Source organism: Halichoeres trimaculatus, unplaced genomic scaffold (genome assembly GCF_033239565.1).
Source record: "Halichoeres trimaculatus isolate MK-OKI-2021-1 unplaced genomic scaffold, fHalTri1.1 fHalTri1_scaffold_22, whole genome shotgun sequence".
In the NCBI taxonomy this organism is placed as follows: Eukaryota; Metazoa; Chordata; class Actinopteri; order Labriformes; family Labridae; genus Halichoeres; species Halichoeres trimaculatus.
The window spans coordinates 23,985,668-23,999,598 of record NW_027437200.1 but is presented as its reverse complement, the minus strand read 5'-3'; the positions used below and the strand labels follow the sequence as shown (position 1 = coordinate 23,999,598).

At 41.1% G+C, this 13,931-nt stretch overlaps 2 protein-coding genes across 2 annotated transcripts in view; both read left to right on the top strand.

The window, feature by feature from the left end:
- The window catches only part of LOC141811293 (endophilin-A1-like), a 30,841-nt gene extending 24,880 nt beyond the window's left edge, over positions 1-5,961 (top strand). Inside the window, exons 5-9 of the mRNA XM_074699296.1 lie at positions 37-170; positions 305-463; positions 873-976; positions 1,078-1,208; positions 1,489-5,961. Of these exons, the coding sequence (XP_074555397.1) occupies positions 37-170; positions 305-463; positions 873-976; positions 1,078-1,208; positions 1,489-1,685 (725 nt within the window). The 3' untranslated portion in view covers positions 1,686-5,961. The remainder of the gene's footprint in view (positions 1-36; positions 171-304; positions 464-872; positions 977-1,077; positions 1,209-1,488) is intronic.
- A 1,157-nt stretch (positions 5,962-7,118) lies between these two features.
- Positions 7,119-12,678, top strand: LOC141784297 (acidic leucine-rich nuclear phosphoprotein 32 family member D-like). The gene is made up of 7 exons (XM_074662077.1): positions 7,119-7,299; positions 9,455-9,604; positions 10,504-10,626; positions 11,129-11,315; positions 11,395-11,501; positions 11,614-11,677; positions 11,812-12,678. Exons 1-7 carry the CDS (start codon positions 7,246-7,248, stop codon positions 11,877-11,879), a joined length of 753 nt encoding a protein of 250 aa, XP_074518178.1. The 5' UTR covers positions 7,119-7,245; the 3' UTR covers positions 11,880-12,678.
- Positions 12,679-13,931: the final 1,253 nt, after the last annotated feature.

The following is a 13,931-nucleotide window of genomic DNA, read 5'->3' as shown; positions in this document are numbered from 1 at the left end:
CTTCTTTACTAATCTATCCAAATCCTTCCCATCCAGGTTTGGCGCTGATCGATGCCAGCGAAGCGATGAAGGAGCTGGGTGAGGTCAAAGACGCTCTGGACATGGAGGTGAAACAGAACTTCATCGACCCACTGCAGAACCTCCACGACAAAGACCTCAAAGAGATACAGGTGAGCATTAACGATCTTTTCAAAGATACCTGGGACCTTGTAAACAATCTTCAATGCACTGATCCCTGTCGCAGTCCTTTGGTCCACGCCATCCCCTACCCTCTGTTTATCCTCTTTTGGTCTATCCTCTGCAGCACCATTTGAAGAAGATGGAAGGCCGTCGTCTGGACTTCGACTACAAGAAGAAGCGTCAAGGGAAAGTCCAGGACGATGAGATCAAGCAGGCGCTGGAGAAGTTCGACGAGAGCAAAGAGATCGCCGAGCAGAGCATGTTTAACCTCCTGGAGAGCGATGTAAGGACAGTTCCATCTTTTTTCTCCCTATAGGGTGGTTTGTCTTGGCTTGGTTTGCCCCGTATAGATCCATAACTTTTAGACAGAACCACTGCACAGGACTGCAGACTTGTTGACGTATCCTCTTCCTGCCAGATGTTGTCATCTCCTCTCTGCACTGACCTTATTTGCTCCCCAGAGTCCTGATGATCAAATATTCACCATGTCTGCAGTTGATGTTGACGTGACTCCTCTGTCACCATAGCTGCACACACAGCTCTCAACAGGATCCCAGTAAATTTCAAACCGAAGAAGAAAAACAAAGGGCAGCAACCCTGTGCCGCGCTGTGCCGAGGCCAGACCTTGGCCCAGTGGGGAACAGGACAGAGCGTGTGCAGGGGAAAAAACTGTGTGTATGTGTGTCTTGCAGATAGAGCAGGTGAGCCAGCTGGCAGCGTTGGTTCAGGCACAGTTGGAATACCACAGCCGCTCTGCAGAAATCCTTCAACAGCTCTCCAGCAAGATGGAGGACAGGTATTGATCCATCTGCCTACCTGTGGTAAAAATAAACCTAGAAATGCTGACCCGTTTGGTTTGAAAACCCTTTTTTTTAACTCTGTGTGGTCTCCATCCAGGATAAAAGAAGTGTCCAGTAAACCCAGGAAGGAGTACACCCCAAAACCCAGAATGACACTGGAGTTGCTGCCCCCCAGTGAGAGCCACAACGGGGGGATACATTCTGCCAAATCACCGGGAAGATCACCAGGTAAAGGATCGAAGGAAGCTAGGCTACACCAGAAAATCATGAACTACTCTACTCAAAGTGCAGTTCCTCCAGTTTCCACTAAAGGCTTTGTTTGTTGAACTTTTCTCAATGTTTTTCTGGTGCCGTTATTGGAAAATGAAAGTGATGTTGAAGTCTTGAGTGTCTACTGTAGGAATGTGCTAAAGACCCAGCTTAGGTAGACCTTTGGGCCAACACTGGTAGTCAGACAACCATATCTAGAACTCTTCCACCCGACTAAACCTGTGTCTGTCCCTCACAGCCCCCATGGACCAGCCCTGCTGCCGAGCACTCTACGACTTTGAACCAGAGAACGAAGGCGAGCTGGGCTTCAAAGAAGGTGACATCATCACCCTGACCAACCAGATTGACGACAACTGGTACGAAGGCATGATCAACGGCCAGTCGGGCTTCTTCCCCATTAACTACGTGGATATCCTCGTGCCGCTCCCTCATTAGGTACCGTCATTGACCTGATCTTTCCCCCAACCAATCAAGACATCCCGAAAAATCAGCCTGTATTTGCGTAAAACAACAAACCACGCCCTTCTTCTACTTCTTCTGTGCTTCTGTGCGATTCCGCTCTAACAAAACGGACTGAACCAACTGCAACGGAGACAGACGGGTTGGATAAGATGGAGCAGTCGGGCAGTGATTCCACGAGAGGAGGATTTAAATGTGACAGATTCTGTAGAGAGGGACCGAAAGAGAAGACGAAGAGATGATCTTTAACAGCACAGTGCTCACTCAGTAGTGCTCCGCTCAGCCAGCCGGCGCTGGATCCTCATGTGGCTTCGGACACTTCCGAATAAGGCACGGTGTATATGTACGTGCATGTATGTGTCTGTATGTGCGTTTCGACCTGTTCTTACTCTACTATGATCCAGCCAGCACAAATTCCTGCTTGTCAGTGGAACTGCCTGACAGCTTTCTCTGTGATACTGTCTTAAGTTTCTTGCTGTCTTTCTCTCTAAGTACTTCTGTCTTTTCTACCTTGACTTGCCTTCCTGCGCTCCTCTTCTGCCCGAGACTCCTCAGCACTTTCTGACTTTGTTCTTTCCCTCCTTGGCTAGCACTGCCTTTCAGCATGGCTCCATAATGTATTCAGAGCTTGAACCAATAATCCAGAGTTAGAGGGTCATCAGACCTTTCTGTTTTTTTGTTTGAGTAAAACTTTTTTAACATACTCTTTTTCTCAGAGTCTGCAGAGACTCTCCACTTATTGGCTGTCAGCATGAAACAGCCCTTTCAAACATTGGAGTGATAAAACACCAGTCAAAGTAGTTTCAGAGATACATCTTTGGAATAAAGCAGTAACTGCAATAAGTAGATTTTTCCGGAATGAAGAAGTACATACTTGCCTGAAACCCATTTATTGTTCAATGGGAAAGTAAGCAGGTTTTAAAGGTTCTGGGGTCCATTACATCATCTACCCATGACAGCAGTGATACACAAACATAACCAGCACGGGCCAGTCGTATTGACCAGAGCTTTTTAACAGGTTGGCGTGCATCAAGGGGAGAGTTCTTGTTTTGTTTTGTTTTCCTGTAAACTCTTCTTCTAAGTTCTCAGTGTTTTGAGTGTCACGTGTGGAGTACATGCTTGTTGATTCGTCTTAATTATGGCTTTTGCATGCAAGACTGAGTGTTTAGTTGTGGTCGTTATAAAGTTTCCTTCCTTCAATGAAATTCACAAAAGCTGCAACAGAATCTAAATGAAATCTAGAATACTGACAGATTCCTGGAACATTCTAAACACATCCAGTCTTCAATGTTTAAGAACTCCATAAATTACCTGGAATCAATCAAACATTCAGGAACATTTAACACACTATGGAATATTTCAAACATTCTAAAATCATTGTTACACTCTAGAGTCTAACAAATATTTTAGAATCTTTTAAAATATTCTAGAACATTTGTGAATCTTACCAACAAATATTCTGGCATAATTCTAACATTCTGGAATATTTATCATATGCTACATTCTATCATATGTTTTTGAATCCCTCAAACATTCTAGAATATTTTAAACATTCTAGAAGCGTTTAAACATTCTAGAATCTTTTAAACATTCTGAAAATTTTCAAACATTTTGGAATTTCTCATTATTCTAGAAACTAACAGTAAGTGTATCAGTAAGTTCTTAGACACCAGTATTACAAGTTAAATCTCTCTAACCAAGTCAAAGTCTTGTTGGAAAGACTTCAGTGACTTTTTCATCGTTCATCTGAACACATTATGGTCATACTTAGCAGGAATATTTTAAAAGCTAGAAATGTTACTCCACAAGTGTTACCTGCCTTCAGGTGTGTGAACCAGCAGTATTCTTCAAGGCAGTATTCAGCTGTTTACTCCAACAACAATAAAAAAAAAACATACTGAGGTCTGTGTTGTTAAATGTCCTCAGTTCTTCTGTAACTCAACTAGCAATTCATCAGATAAACCAAAGTTCAGAAGTCTTGCCTTTTAAAAATCAAAGAACAGTTTAACACTTTGTGTACGCGCTAAACCATTTAGCTTTTAACACTTGTTGGCTGTAGCTAGCTTCAAGAGAAGTTCACCTTATTTTGAAAACTCCATTTGAGTGAAGCTAGCAGTGATGTAAATGTTCGGACAGTGTTGGGTGGTGATGTCATTAAAATGAACAAAAACTAAAGAACTTACCGTCACAGTTTGAAGAATGATTGCTGGATTGATTTTTCCGTAAGGTGCTCGTTTTGCTCCCTTGCTAATGATCATCCTTCAACACTTTGGTGCAAATATGAACCTCAAGTCAATCGCCTTAATTAGACCATTGTTCCGTGCTAACGTTTTGAAAATTAGATTACAATTTACAACATAACAGGGTTTGTAAACCACAGCGTTTATCAGCAAACAGTGGCAGGAATTTGTGCTAGCACGGCTAATGCTAACATGCCAGATGTGGCTAATGAGCTAGCCTTTCGCTTCACATTCCAGTATTTACGTAAAGTGTGTAGCAGAATACCTAACAATGTGCAGATGCTTTAGTTTTCTAGACTAATCAAGTATTCTGACTTCTTTTACTCTGTGGTGACGTCAAAGTGTTGGGCTAGCGTAGCTGTTTTGCTAAATTGGCCATCAATGAATCTGTCGTGTCCATGATGCATTATATGCATTTTAAACTAATATGTCGGAGATGTTATACTGAGCTGTTGGAGGGAATGTTCAGGAGGAATATTTCAAGAGCTACAGTGGCGTGATGAGAGATTTATTATCCAACATTTTAACCAGGTCACGAAATCAGTGTAACTCAATATAATGTATTAACAGACAATAAACAGTGAAAAGGCAATAATTGTTATTGTACAATAAAACCACTGAGACCCCTGTGAGGAGAATCTATCTGCTGATCCGTCTGTAACTGAGTTATCTCTTCCATTGCCAAAGCACTTACAGAAAACACAAACTGATGATGCTAACTAGTCGCTCCTGAGTCGATCTTAACTGTAGCTGTTGCAGGTTGTTGTAGAAGACAGGGATTTGAAATACGACTGTGTTCTGTGTTTCTCTTTGGTTTGATCTGTTCTGTCTGTGTTCAGAGTCGACTCCTGAGTTTCTTGGTCTGCCTGTGGAAAGTCTGTGAGCTGCATGCAACTGAACCGCTTTACGTCTGCTGTTTGAGATGGTTGTAGTTAAAAGTTGAAGATAAAAAATCGTCCTGCTGGCTTTTTCTAACACTGCAGTGAGCCTGATACTCTTCGTTTTTACTGTTTTCATTCTTGTTTTCTTCTTACTTGGTTAGGCTATATTTGTATAGCACTCCTTTTTGAATTACAAAGTGCTTTAAGACCTTTGGACTCTCTCGATGATATTTATTTTGCACCTTAAACGTCAGAACTGTTTTGTTGCTCTTTTCGTCTTTTGTTATATTTTGTTTTTTCTCTTTTTCGCTGATTTGCCCTCTATGGCGACATGTATTCTAACCTCAATGAGGGACTTGTACAGTGTTTACTCCCCATCTCCCTTTTTCACCTGTATGAGGGTCAGACCCTGGCCATGTTTTCTACCTGAGCTTACCTTAAGAAATTGCTCTTAGATTGGCAGATCACACCAAACTAGCTGTCTGAAGCCTCAGTTCTCAATTTTGGGACACATAGAAGCTCAAGAAGCAGAAATAACCTTATTAATTTCAGGGGAATCTATCTTTATCTGATTAGTTCTGTAAGTGAATTAGAGGGCTTATCGTCTAAGTACAAAAAAAGGAACGTCTGTACTAAATGTTGATGAAGTACAGCCTTCACTTTGATTTTCTGGGTGTTTTACATGGCCTCTGTCTGACCTGTAGATGTGTTTCATGAAACTGTATGCCTTTAGGCTGTATAAAATAGCCCCTATGCCTATGGACCCTGGTGTCTGCTGGTGAGCTACATGTGTGTATGTGAGTTTATACACACTGCGTTGCTATTTATTTATGTAAGTACATTTGGTTAATTATTTATTAATTTATTTATTTATGCCCGCATCCTGTTTATTGGTTCGGCACCTGTGGCGTATTTTGAGGATTGTCAGAACATTGGTGTATGACCTGGAGGGCGGGCAGGTAAAGGGACTGGGGGTGGGGTTTATTGTGTGTGGGGGCGTGGTCAGTGGAAAAATCTAGCTGTGATACTAACTCTAACTGTTGCTCTCCTCGTATTGGATGATGATATTATCTAAGACCACTGTATGTATAACTGCTTGTCGTGAAGATGAACTACAATGTAATGACAATAAAGAACTAACACTATAACAACAATGCAGAAATCCTGACTCTCATCTGTTCTTCGTTAACTTATAAATAAATGTTCGAATAAGTCGTGTATTTATATGTGGTTTTATAAAGAATGATTGCCGTAGAAAATAAGTCTTACAATGTGACTAAGAAAGTCTGAGCTCCTTTGGTTATAAAGCTCATAAAAAGCCATTAATTTTCATGTTAAAAATCTAGCTTGCTAAGAACTCCTCACATTAGCTTACCTGAAACATGAGTTGTAGTAGTGCAGCGTTTTGCTACAAAAACAATATAATTGAGATTTTTAACCTTTTTGTGTATTGTTTCTGCATCTAAATCTGCTTTACCAAATACAATGCGCATAATTCCTGTAAAAACGACATGGTGTCACGGTTAGCTAACCAAGTTTCGATGTAAACAATCAAAAATTACTGCTAGTGGCGCTGTGAAAGCGTCCCTGCTACTTTCCCTCCTTTTACAAATCAACAATGAGGCATTCACGTGCTCTCCAGAAAGTCGGAAAACACAGATCCTGTCGTTTTCGCATGGAAATATTTTGTTGTCCAAAATATACCCAAAGTAAAATGAGTGGATGTAGTTTTCGTATTTGCGAACTTAAACATGCTGGAAAACCATGTTGATTTGTTTGAAACATGTTTTTGTGCTCATTTCAGTCTTCAAAAACACTCGTAGATTTTTTTAAACATAAAAAGTGCTGCTTCATGTTGGGATATTTGATTTGGTGTTTGATCAGTATGCAAACAGAGGACACATTAACCGTAGTGAGGTACAAGTGAAACGATAAGTTTCTTTTTATTTCGCTTTGCGGCTCAGTTTGGTATTTCTGAGGGCAATTAAAAGCGACAAACGGTTTGACCTAATTTCATCACACGTCTCGGGAACGTTTCACTCGTTCCTGACCCGCCATCAAGTAAGACAAAAGAAAACAGACAACTTCCGGAACAACGTCCGTTTTCTACACAAATAAATGTAAAATATGGCACACAAACGCTTGGAATTTGAGCATTGTACATTTGATAAGCAATTAAATGAGTCTTAAATCTTTATCAGAGCTCATGCAAAAAAATAAATGTTCTCGTGAAGTACGAATTACAGTTCCGTAAGGTTCTTACCACTTTTATTTTGGAAGTACGGACCGGACGTCATGTGATTGTACTCTAGCTAGCTTCACACTGTCCCGCGTGTTGATACAGAGGAGAAGATCGAGAAGAAACAAGACTTTTCGTTCAACATAGACCCAAACTCAGGACAAAATCGGAGGAAAATGGAAATGAAGAAGAGGGTCACCTTGGAGCAAAGGCAGCGGACACCGCCAGAGGTAAATAGGGGGGTCTGTTGTACCGATTGTCGGTGTAACTTCACAAGTGGCCGTTAAAGGCGAGCACATGGCGGGGTGCCTGCAGGTTCTAAAAAGTTCGCATAATGTGTTTACTGCTGAGAAGTACTCCAACACCACATGAATATAAAATATTCCTTTACTGGCGTTTATTTCTTTACATGGCGACCTGACCTCTTTGTCGTTATTCCGCGCGAAATTGTAAAAAATAAACTCTTGAGATCTGTAAAATAATACGTGCACATTAGTCGTTTTAGTAAATATCTCAGCTCGTTATATGTTAAACGAGTTGTTTTTAACTTTACCTGCACGCGCCCTTTGCTCGCGCACTAAAAGGCACATCCGTGTTTCCCGGGCCTGGCTAACGCCCGGTGCAGCATTGTTTATAAGCAATAAGACCGGTTAAAAGATGTTTTATCACAATGTTTTCACTCATTCAAAACACAGATCCCCCCTAGCCCAAAACATCAGTAGTTTCTATTAAATAATGCAGTGGTACGTGTCAGTACAAAGCTAGAAAACTTCCTTTATGACTCGTAAATAGGGATTTTTAGTGTATGTGAGACTTGGGCGTCATTATCTGAACGTTTCTTTCTAAAAGGTCTGCCCTAAAATGAAAAAATAAATAATTAAAAACTTTGAACGTCGATTTTTTGACATTCGTAGAACGCATTGTTTGGTGTAAATATCATCGCCACACTTGTAAGTGCTCGTTGTTCAACCGAATAGTGCTACCTTTCGAGATATGCTTCTTTGCATGTATGCGCATGCTCAGAGTCACAAGCTCGTCACTACTACCAAAAAAAATGTAAGAAACTTAAACTGGGTAGGTTTTATTAAAAACTTCCTTGTCTGTTTCAGTCCAAGAACAGATCCTTTCTTCATATTACTGACAAGGAGGAAATAGTGGAGTGCTTTATGTGAGAAAGTGGTAACTACTGAAAACGCTGCCATCTAAGGTGGTGCTTTCGTCTTAGGAGAAAAACTCGACGGAACACCGGGCCCAGGGCGCGTAGCCAGCGGCGTGCTAGCGTTAGCATGCTAAAGAAGCCACATCGTATGCGTTTGTTTTCCGTTACTCCCCCGTTCAAACCCTTTCCAAACTAATATCAACCTTTGACATTGAACTCAGACTCGTTCCCGTGGTCACAAATCCGCACAATAAACCAGAAACGAGCGGTTTTAGAGAGTTATAAAGTGAGCAGGCGAGCTAACTTAGCAGCGTCACATGTGTAGGGAGTTTATAAACAGTGGTGGGACCCATTCCAACATGAAACTGACCATAAGGACCTTCACACAAGGCATAGTTTTTGTCATTAAAATAACATTTGATAAGCCATTGGGTCATCAAACGAGCATAACAAACTTAGTAAATGTATGTGTCCTGTTCCAGTTTTATTCTCTTTCCAAACTCCCTGGGTCAGATTTTGTGGTTCAAAACACACATGGTCATATCTCATAATTTGTCTGATGAACAAGAGAAGTACAAATTTTCAGAGTGGCAACAGTAGAGGAGGCTTACATACTGCTCTGGGGCCCCGGGGAGTCGCCTGAAATGAAGCGTTTCGGGTGGAGGCCAATATTTGTTTATTAGAGACACCAGCCTGAGTCGAGAAAAGGTGTACCTGAACCGTAAAGCTCAGTTTTTGGACGGACACATATATTGTCTAAACAAAGAAAATACTTTAGAAACCATTATGATTTTTCTTTTAAAGTCCAGTTTTCATTTCTGACAGGTTGAGTTTGCTCATACACCTAGCTTGAATATTCATGTTCCAACTTTTGGGTTTTGTCCCTTAATGTCCGTAATTGTCCCTTAAATATGTCTTGAAATATCTCCAGAGGTCATAATGAAATTTTTCAAAGGAAGGGGAAATACTACAACTCTGCTCTCGTTAGCTTTCACACATAGTCATCTGGTGTGTTTTTAGAAAAGTCATGCTTTAGCTGTAGTGATGAAATAATGGCTCTAAATTAGTCATACTGGCAACACATACAGACACTGCTGTCATTTTTCAACTGCCTTCTGTTTGCCAACATTAGATTTTAGAAACACCCAGAACTCAAAGTTATCTGACACAAGAAATTCACTATGTTCCAAATTTTTTGGTCAACCTGCCATTTCTTTCCCTTTCAGGTCCACGAGCTGGTTCTGGATAACTGTCGCACAGCTGATGGGAAGATCGAAGGAATCACCGAAGAGTTCTCGAACCTGGAGCTGCTCAGCCTCATCAATGTTGGTCTGACCAGCGTGGCAGACTTCCCCAAACTGGACAAACTCAAAAAGGTCAGAGAAACAAACACACTGCAACTTGATGCTTTCATGATCAAGAATTACAGATTGTTATTTTTAATGAGTTTGTACAGAAGGACAACTGGAAGAGTATATTCAACCTTCCTGATAATAATACACTTTCTTTATTATGCACTGAAAGTCCCTGTCAGGAGTTTTTAAGTGATCTTGAAAAAGTGTCCCTTCTAGATATATGCCTGATCATGATACACGCTTTAAAATGTGACTATCAGCACCAGTATTACAGGTTATGTTTCGATGCTATATCTCAGTTTCCTGATCAGCAGATTGATTTATGGCACACTGAATTCTCTTTGACAACGCCACGCTGGCTGACAAAGTTTAGCAGAGAGGAGAGAGATCTGCATTTTTCTCTGCTGAAAACAGTTTCTGTGATTAATTTGGTAGTGATAGTGGACATGAAGAGCCAGGTTACGTTAGCTCTGCTTGGTGAGGTTGGAGTTGGTAGATGAGCTCTGGTAGGACAGAACCAGGATTCACTAACGTTACACGTTACATACACGTCTCAGAGCACCGGGCTGTGAGGAGAGAGAAATATAGCAGCTGCTAAACTACGCTACAAACTGACAAAGTTAGCTTGTTGTCAGGTTTCAAAGTGTAGCTCGTGGAGCTGGATCTTGGAAAAAGAAAAGTAGAGTTTAAACAAAAGATCGGATTCATTCATTTCAGGAACAAACACACGCCTTGTTTAGAGTCACGTCTTCACTACAGTGTGCATGAGACTCTAGGCCAAGAGGTGGCGCTGCAGATCCTCCTCACAGCATCTGTAACATTTAAAACAAATCTCACAGGAGCATAAAAATCAGTCAAACATGATGGGGGTATGTTTGTTTTAAGATATTAAGAGACATCTTCTTTCTTTCTCGGTGCAGCTGGAGCTGAGTGATAACAGGATATCAGGCGGTCTGGAGGTCCTGGCGGAGCGGTTAGTGAATTTAACACACCTCAACCTCAGTGGTAACAAGTTCAAAGACATCAGCACCCTGGAGCCACTGGTGAGTACAAAACCACTTCCAACAAATGCCTTAAATTCCGATTCGCGGTTCGAAGCATCAGATTTGTTGCTGAACCGTTTGTTTGTCCCTCAAAAAAGCTATAAACTGAAAGACGCTTCCGGAACCTTCTGTGCACTCGTTTCAGTTACTGTGTCTTTAAGGAACCTTAAGGCATTCTGGAACTCAGCTGAAATAAGAACCAAGGAGGGCTCCGGAATGCTGTCTTAAAGACGCTCACATTCCAGAACATTCCTTTAAGTTGTTGTTTCTTTGAAAGACAAATTTTCCCCTAAAGTAGAGTCACCAACTTGTGATGTCACAGTTTGAGCAGATCCCAAAGTGATCCCACTGAATCTTTGCGTGGCTTTAAAGTTAAAACATAACGTTTAGTATTAACATTAAAATTCAACGTAAAGTTTAATTCTAAAATGTAACAAAAGTTCAACGCCACCCACTGTGTGACCACTCTGAAAGCATCAGCATCATTTCCTCCTTCCTTCAGAAAAAGTTGTCCCAGCTGAAAAGTCTCGACCTGTTTAACTGCGAGGTGACAAACCTGGCCGACTACAGGGAGTCCATCTTTAAGCTCCTCCCACAGCTCACCTACCTGGACGGCTACGACATCGACGACTGCGAGGCCTCCGACTCTGACGGGGAGGGAGACGGAGTGGAGGATGACGATGAAGAAGGTCAGTAACACCTTGAGTTTCTAAAACCTGAGCTTAAAGATCGTCACGGCTTTTTGACCCAGCCTGACTGTTCCTCCAGAGGGAGAGTCAGAGGACTTTGACGAGGAGGAGGAGGAGGATGAAGACGAGGAGGACGTTGTGGCAGAAGAGGACGATGATGATGATGATGACAGTGGTGACGATGAGGTGCGTTTGAACTTTGTTGTTGTCTTGGTTTAATCGTTTGAATCTTTCCCATTTTAGTTTTGGTGCCAGATTAAAGCAAAAACCCTTCAACTCAAACCTTCTGTTTGTGCAGGAGGTAAACGGAGATGTGGACAGTGAGGAGGACGAGGATGAAGACGAAGATGAGGAGGATGATGGTGAGTTACAGTAAAATAATCCTGGGTGTCCTCTGAGAAAAAATGTTGCCATTAGTCTTTTTACTTTTTCCCTGTTGTTTGTTTATGGCGTCCATGTTTCTGTCGTTGACAAACCTCTGACCTCTTCTCCACAGACGAGGACTCGTCACCGACCAAAGGAGAGAAGAGGAAGAGGGATGATGACGATGAAGACGACGATTAACAACCCTCAGAGACCCTGAAAGAAACCCCTTTGACCTCTTGCCTGGTTCCCTTCCTCCCCTTACACGACCTCTCCCACCCCCCACCAAAGCTCGCCCTCCTTCTGACTCCTCCCCTTTTACTCGTTGGCTGTATGGCTGTGTTCCATTTCTGAGATTAGTCGCCTTTCCAGTGAAACAACTCACCTCTGGCTGTATCAATTGATAAAACAGATGAATTCAGAAACCACCCAAACATTGCGACCCTTTCATCCCTCTGGTTAACTCTTAAAATGCTGTGAAACGTTTTGTCTCCCCCTCCGTTCCAGGTTCCCACTCCTCACCTTGCTGTCCCACCATGGTGACACATCAGGGTTTCACGGGAGGTATCTGGACTTTAGGGTGCACCAAAACACCAAACCTCTGACTCATTCTGGACTGAACCAGCAGCTGTGATGTCATCACGTGCTGGGTTACACCTAGCCAACCCCCTTCCCACCCTCTCTCAAACTCCCCCAGGGCCGAGCGTGCTCAGGGCAAACTGTGTTCTCTCTCTTTTTTGCCAACAGAGCTTTTTAAAAGAAATATTTTTTCAGAAAAATTTTGTTTAATTTTGTATGGTTGTCTGGGGACTCTGTCTTCCTGTCTCTCATCGTCTTTCTCTTTCTCTGCGTGCTCAGAGAGATCCAGTTGATCCGTCACTCTTACACTGACTAGTTGAGGATGTTTTCTTGTATTTTTTTTTTTTACTTTTCTGTAAGTTAAAGTAAAAAACAAACAAAAAACACAAAAAGAACTTTGTAAATAAAATCTTAACATTTTGCTCCTTGCGTTTCCGATCTCACCTTCTGTCTTCTTGATCATTTTCCTGTGGTGTGAGCGAATGAGGGTGCCTTTTACTCAGGAATAGATGTAGCACAACATGCTAACAGCTACTTTGGTTTCATTGATTGATCCATGGAAACTCCTCTTCATCCTACAGTTGTTTTGTCACAGATCTGTCATTCTAGAATTAAATGAAAGAAAGTCCAGATTTTGTCACTCTAAAACCACAGATAGAACTCTGACTCTAGAGTCATTCTTCTAGAATCCTGGGTCCAAAACCAGAACTCTGGAAGAATGGTGTAACCCATGTTTTTCATAAAAATTCTAATCTCAAAAAGTTGCAATGACTTTGATCTGATCAATTTACTACACTGTAAAATATTACATTTTAAAATGATTTCAAACCAACTGACTCAAAAATAGAGGGGAAAAAATTAGGGATGTCCATGACATACAACAAAAATATTATTTAGAAATGAAATATTTTGATTAAACTGAGATATTTTGTAAAAAAAAATTGATTCCATCAGTACGGTGTCATAATTTTTCAGAAGGTGAATTATTTAATACTTGTCAAGCATTTGTCATTACACCATTTGTCAGTTTGATGGGACTGATTCTTGAATTGGTTAAAAATGGTTGAAAAGTGAAAGGAAATTCCGGCGCTAACAGAAATGCAAACTATACAGAAATTAAAGTCTAAAATGTTCAAGTTTAAAGCAGATTTTTAAAACCAGCCTTTATTTTTCACCGTACCCGTCAAAATTCCAGAACTCTGACTTTAAAACTAGAGTTCTAGAATTATAGATCTAAAGCCAGAGATTACAATCGGAACTCTGGATCTTAGAGTTTCAAGAATTCCAGATCAAGAGCCATAATTTTAGGTCTCAGGCTTTATATATAAGAATTCAAGAACTCTGACTTTGGAGCAAAGAATTCTAGAATTCTGAATTTGGAGCCAGAATTTCTTAAAACTCTGATTCTTCTAAAACTCACGCATAAAAAGAACTCTACAGCTCTCATGTAAAATAAAAGAATTCTGGATCCAAACCAGAATTCACCACACTTGCTTTTTAAAATAGTTTTGAACTTTGATTCTTGAGACAAAACTCTGGATTTTTGACCATAAAGACAGAATTTTGAGGATCTGTTGTCTACGTGGTAACACCACAGCCCACCTTTGGAGGTCTAGAGGAGTCTAGATCTAGTCAGCTCAAGGCTGATTTTGGTTCTGAGCTGAGTTGGGGGTT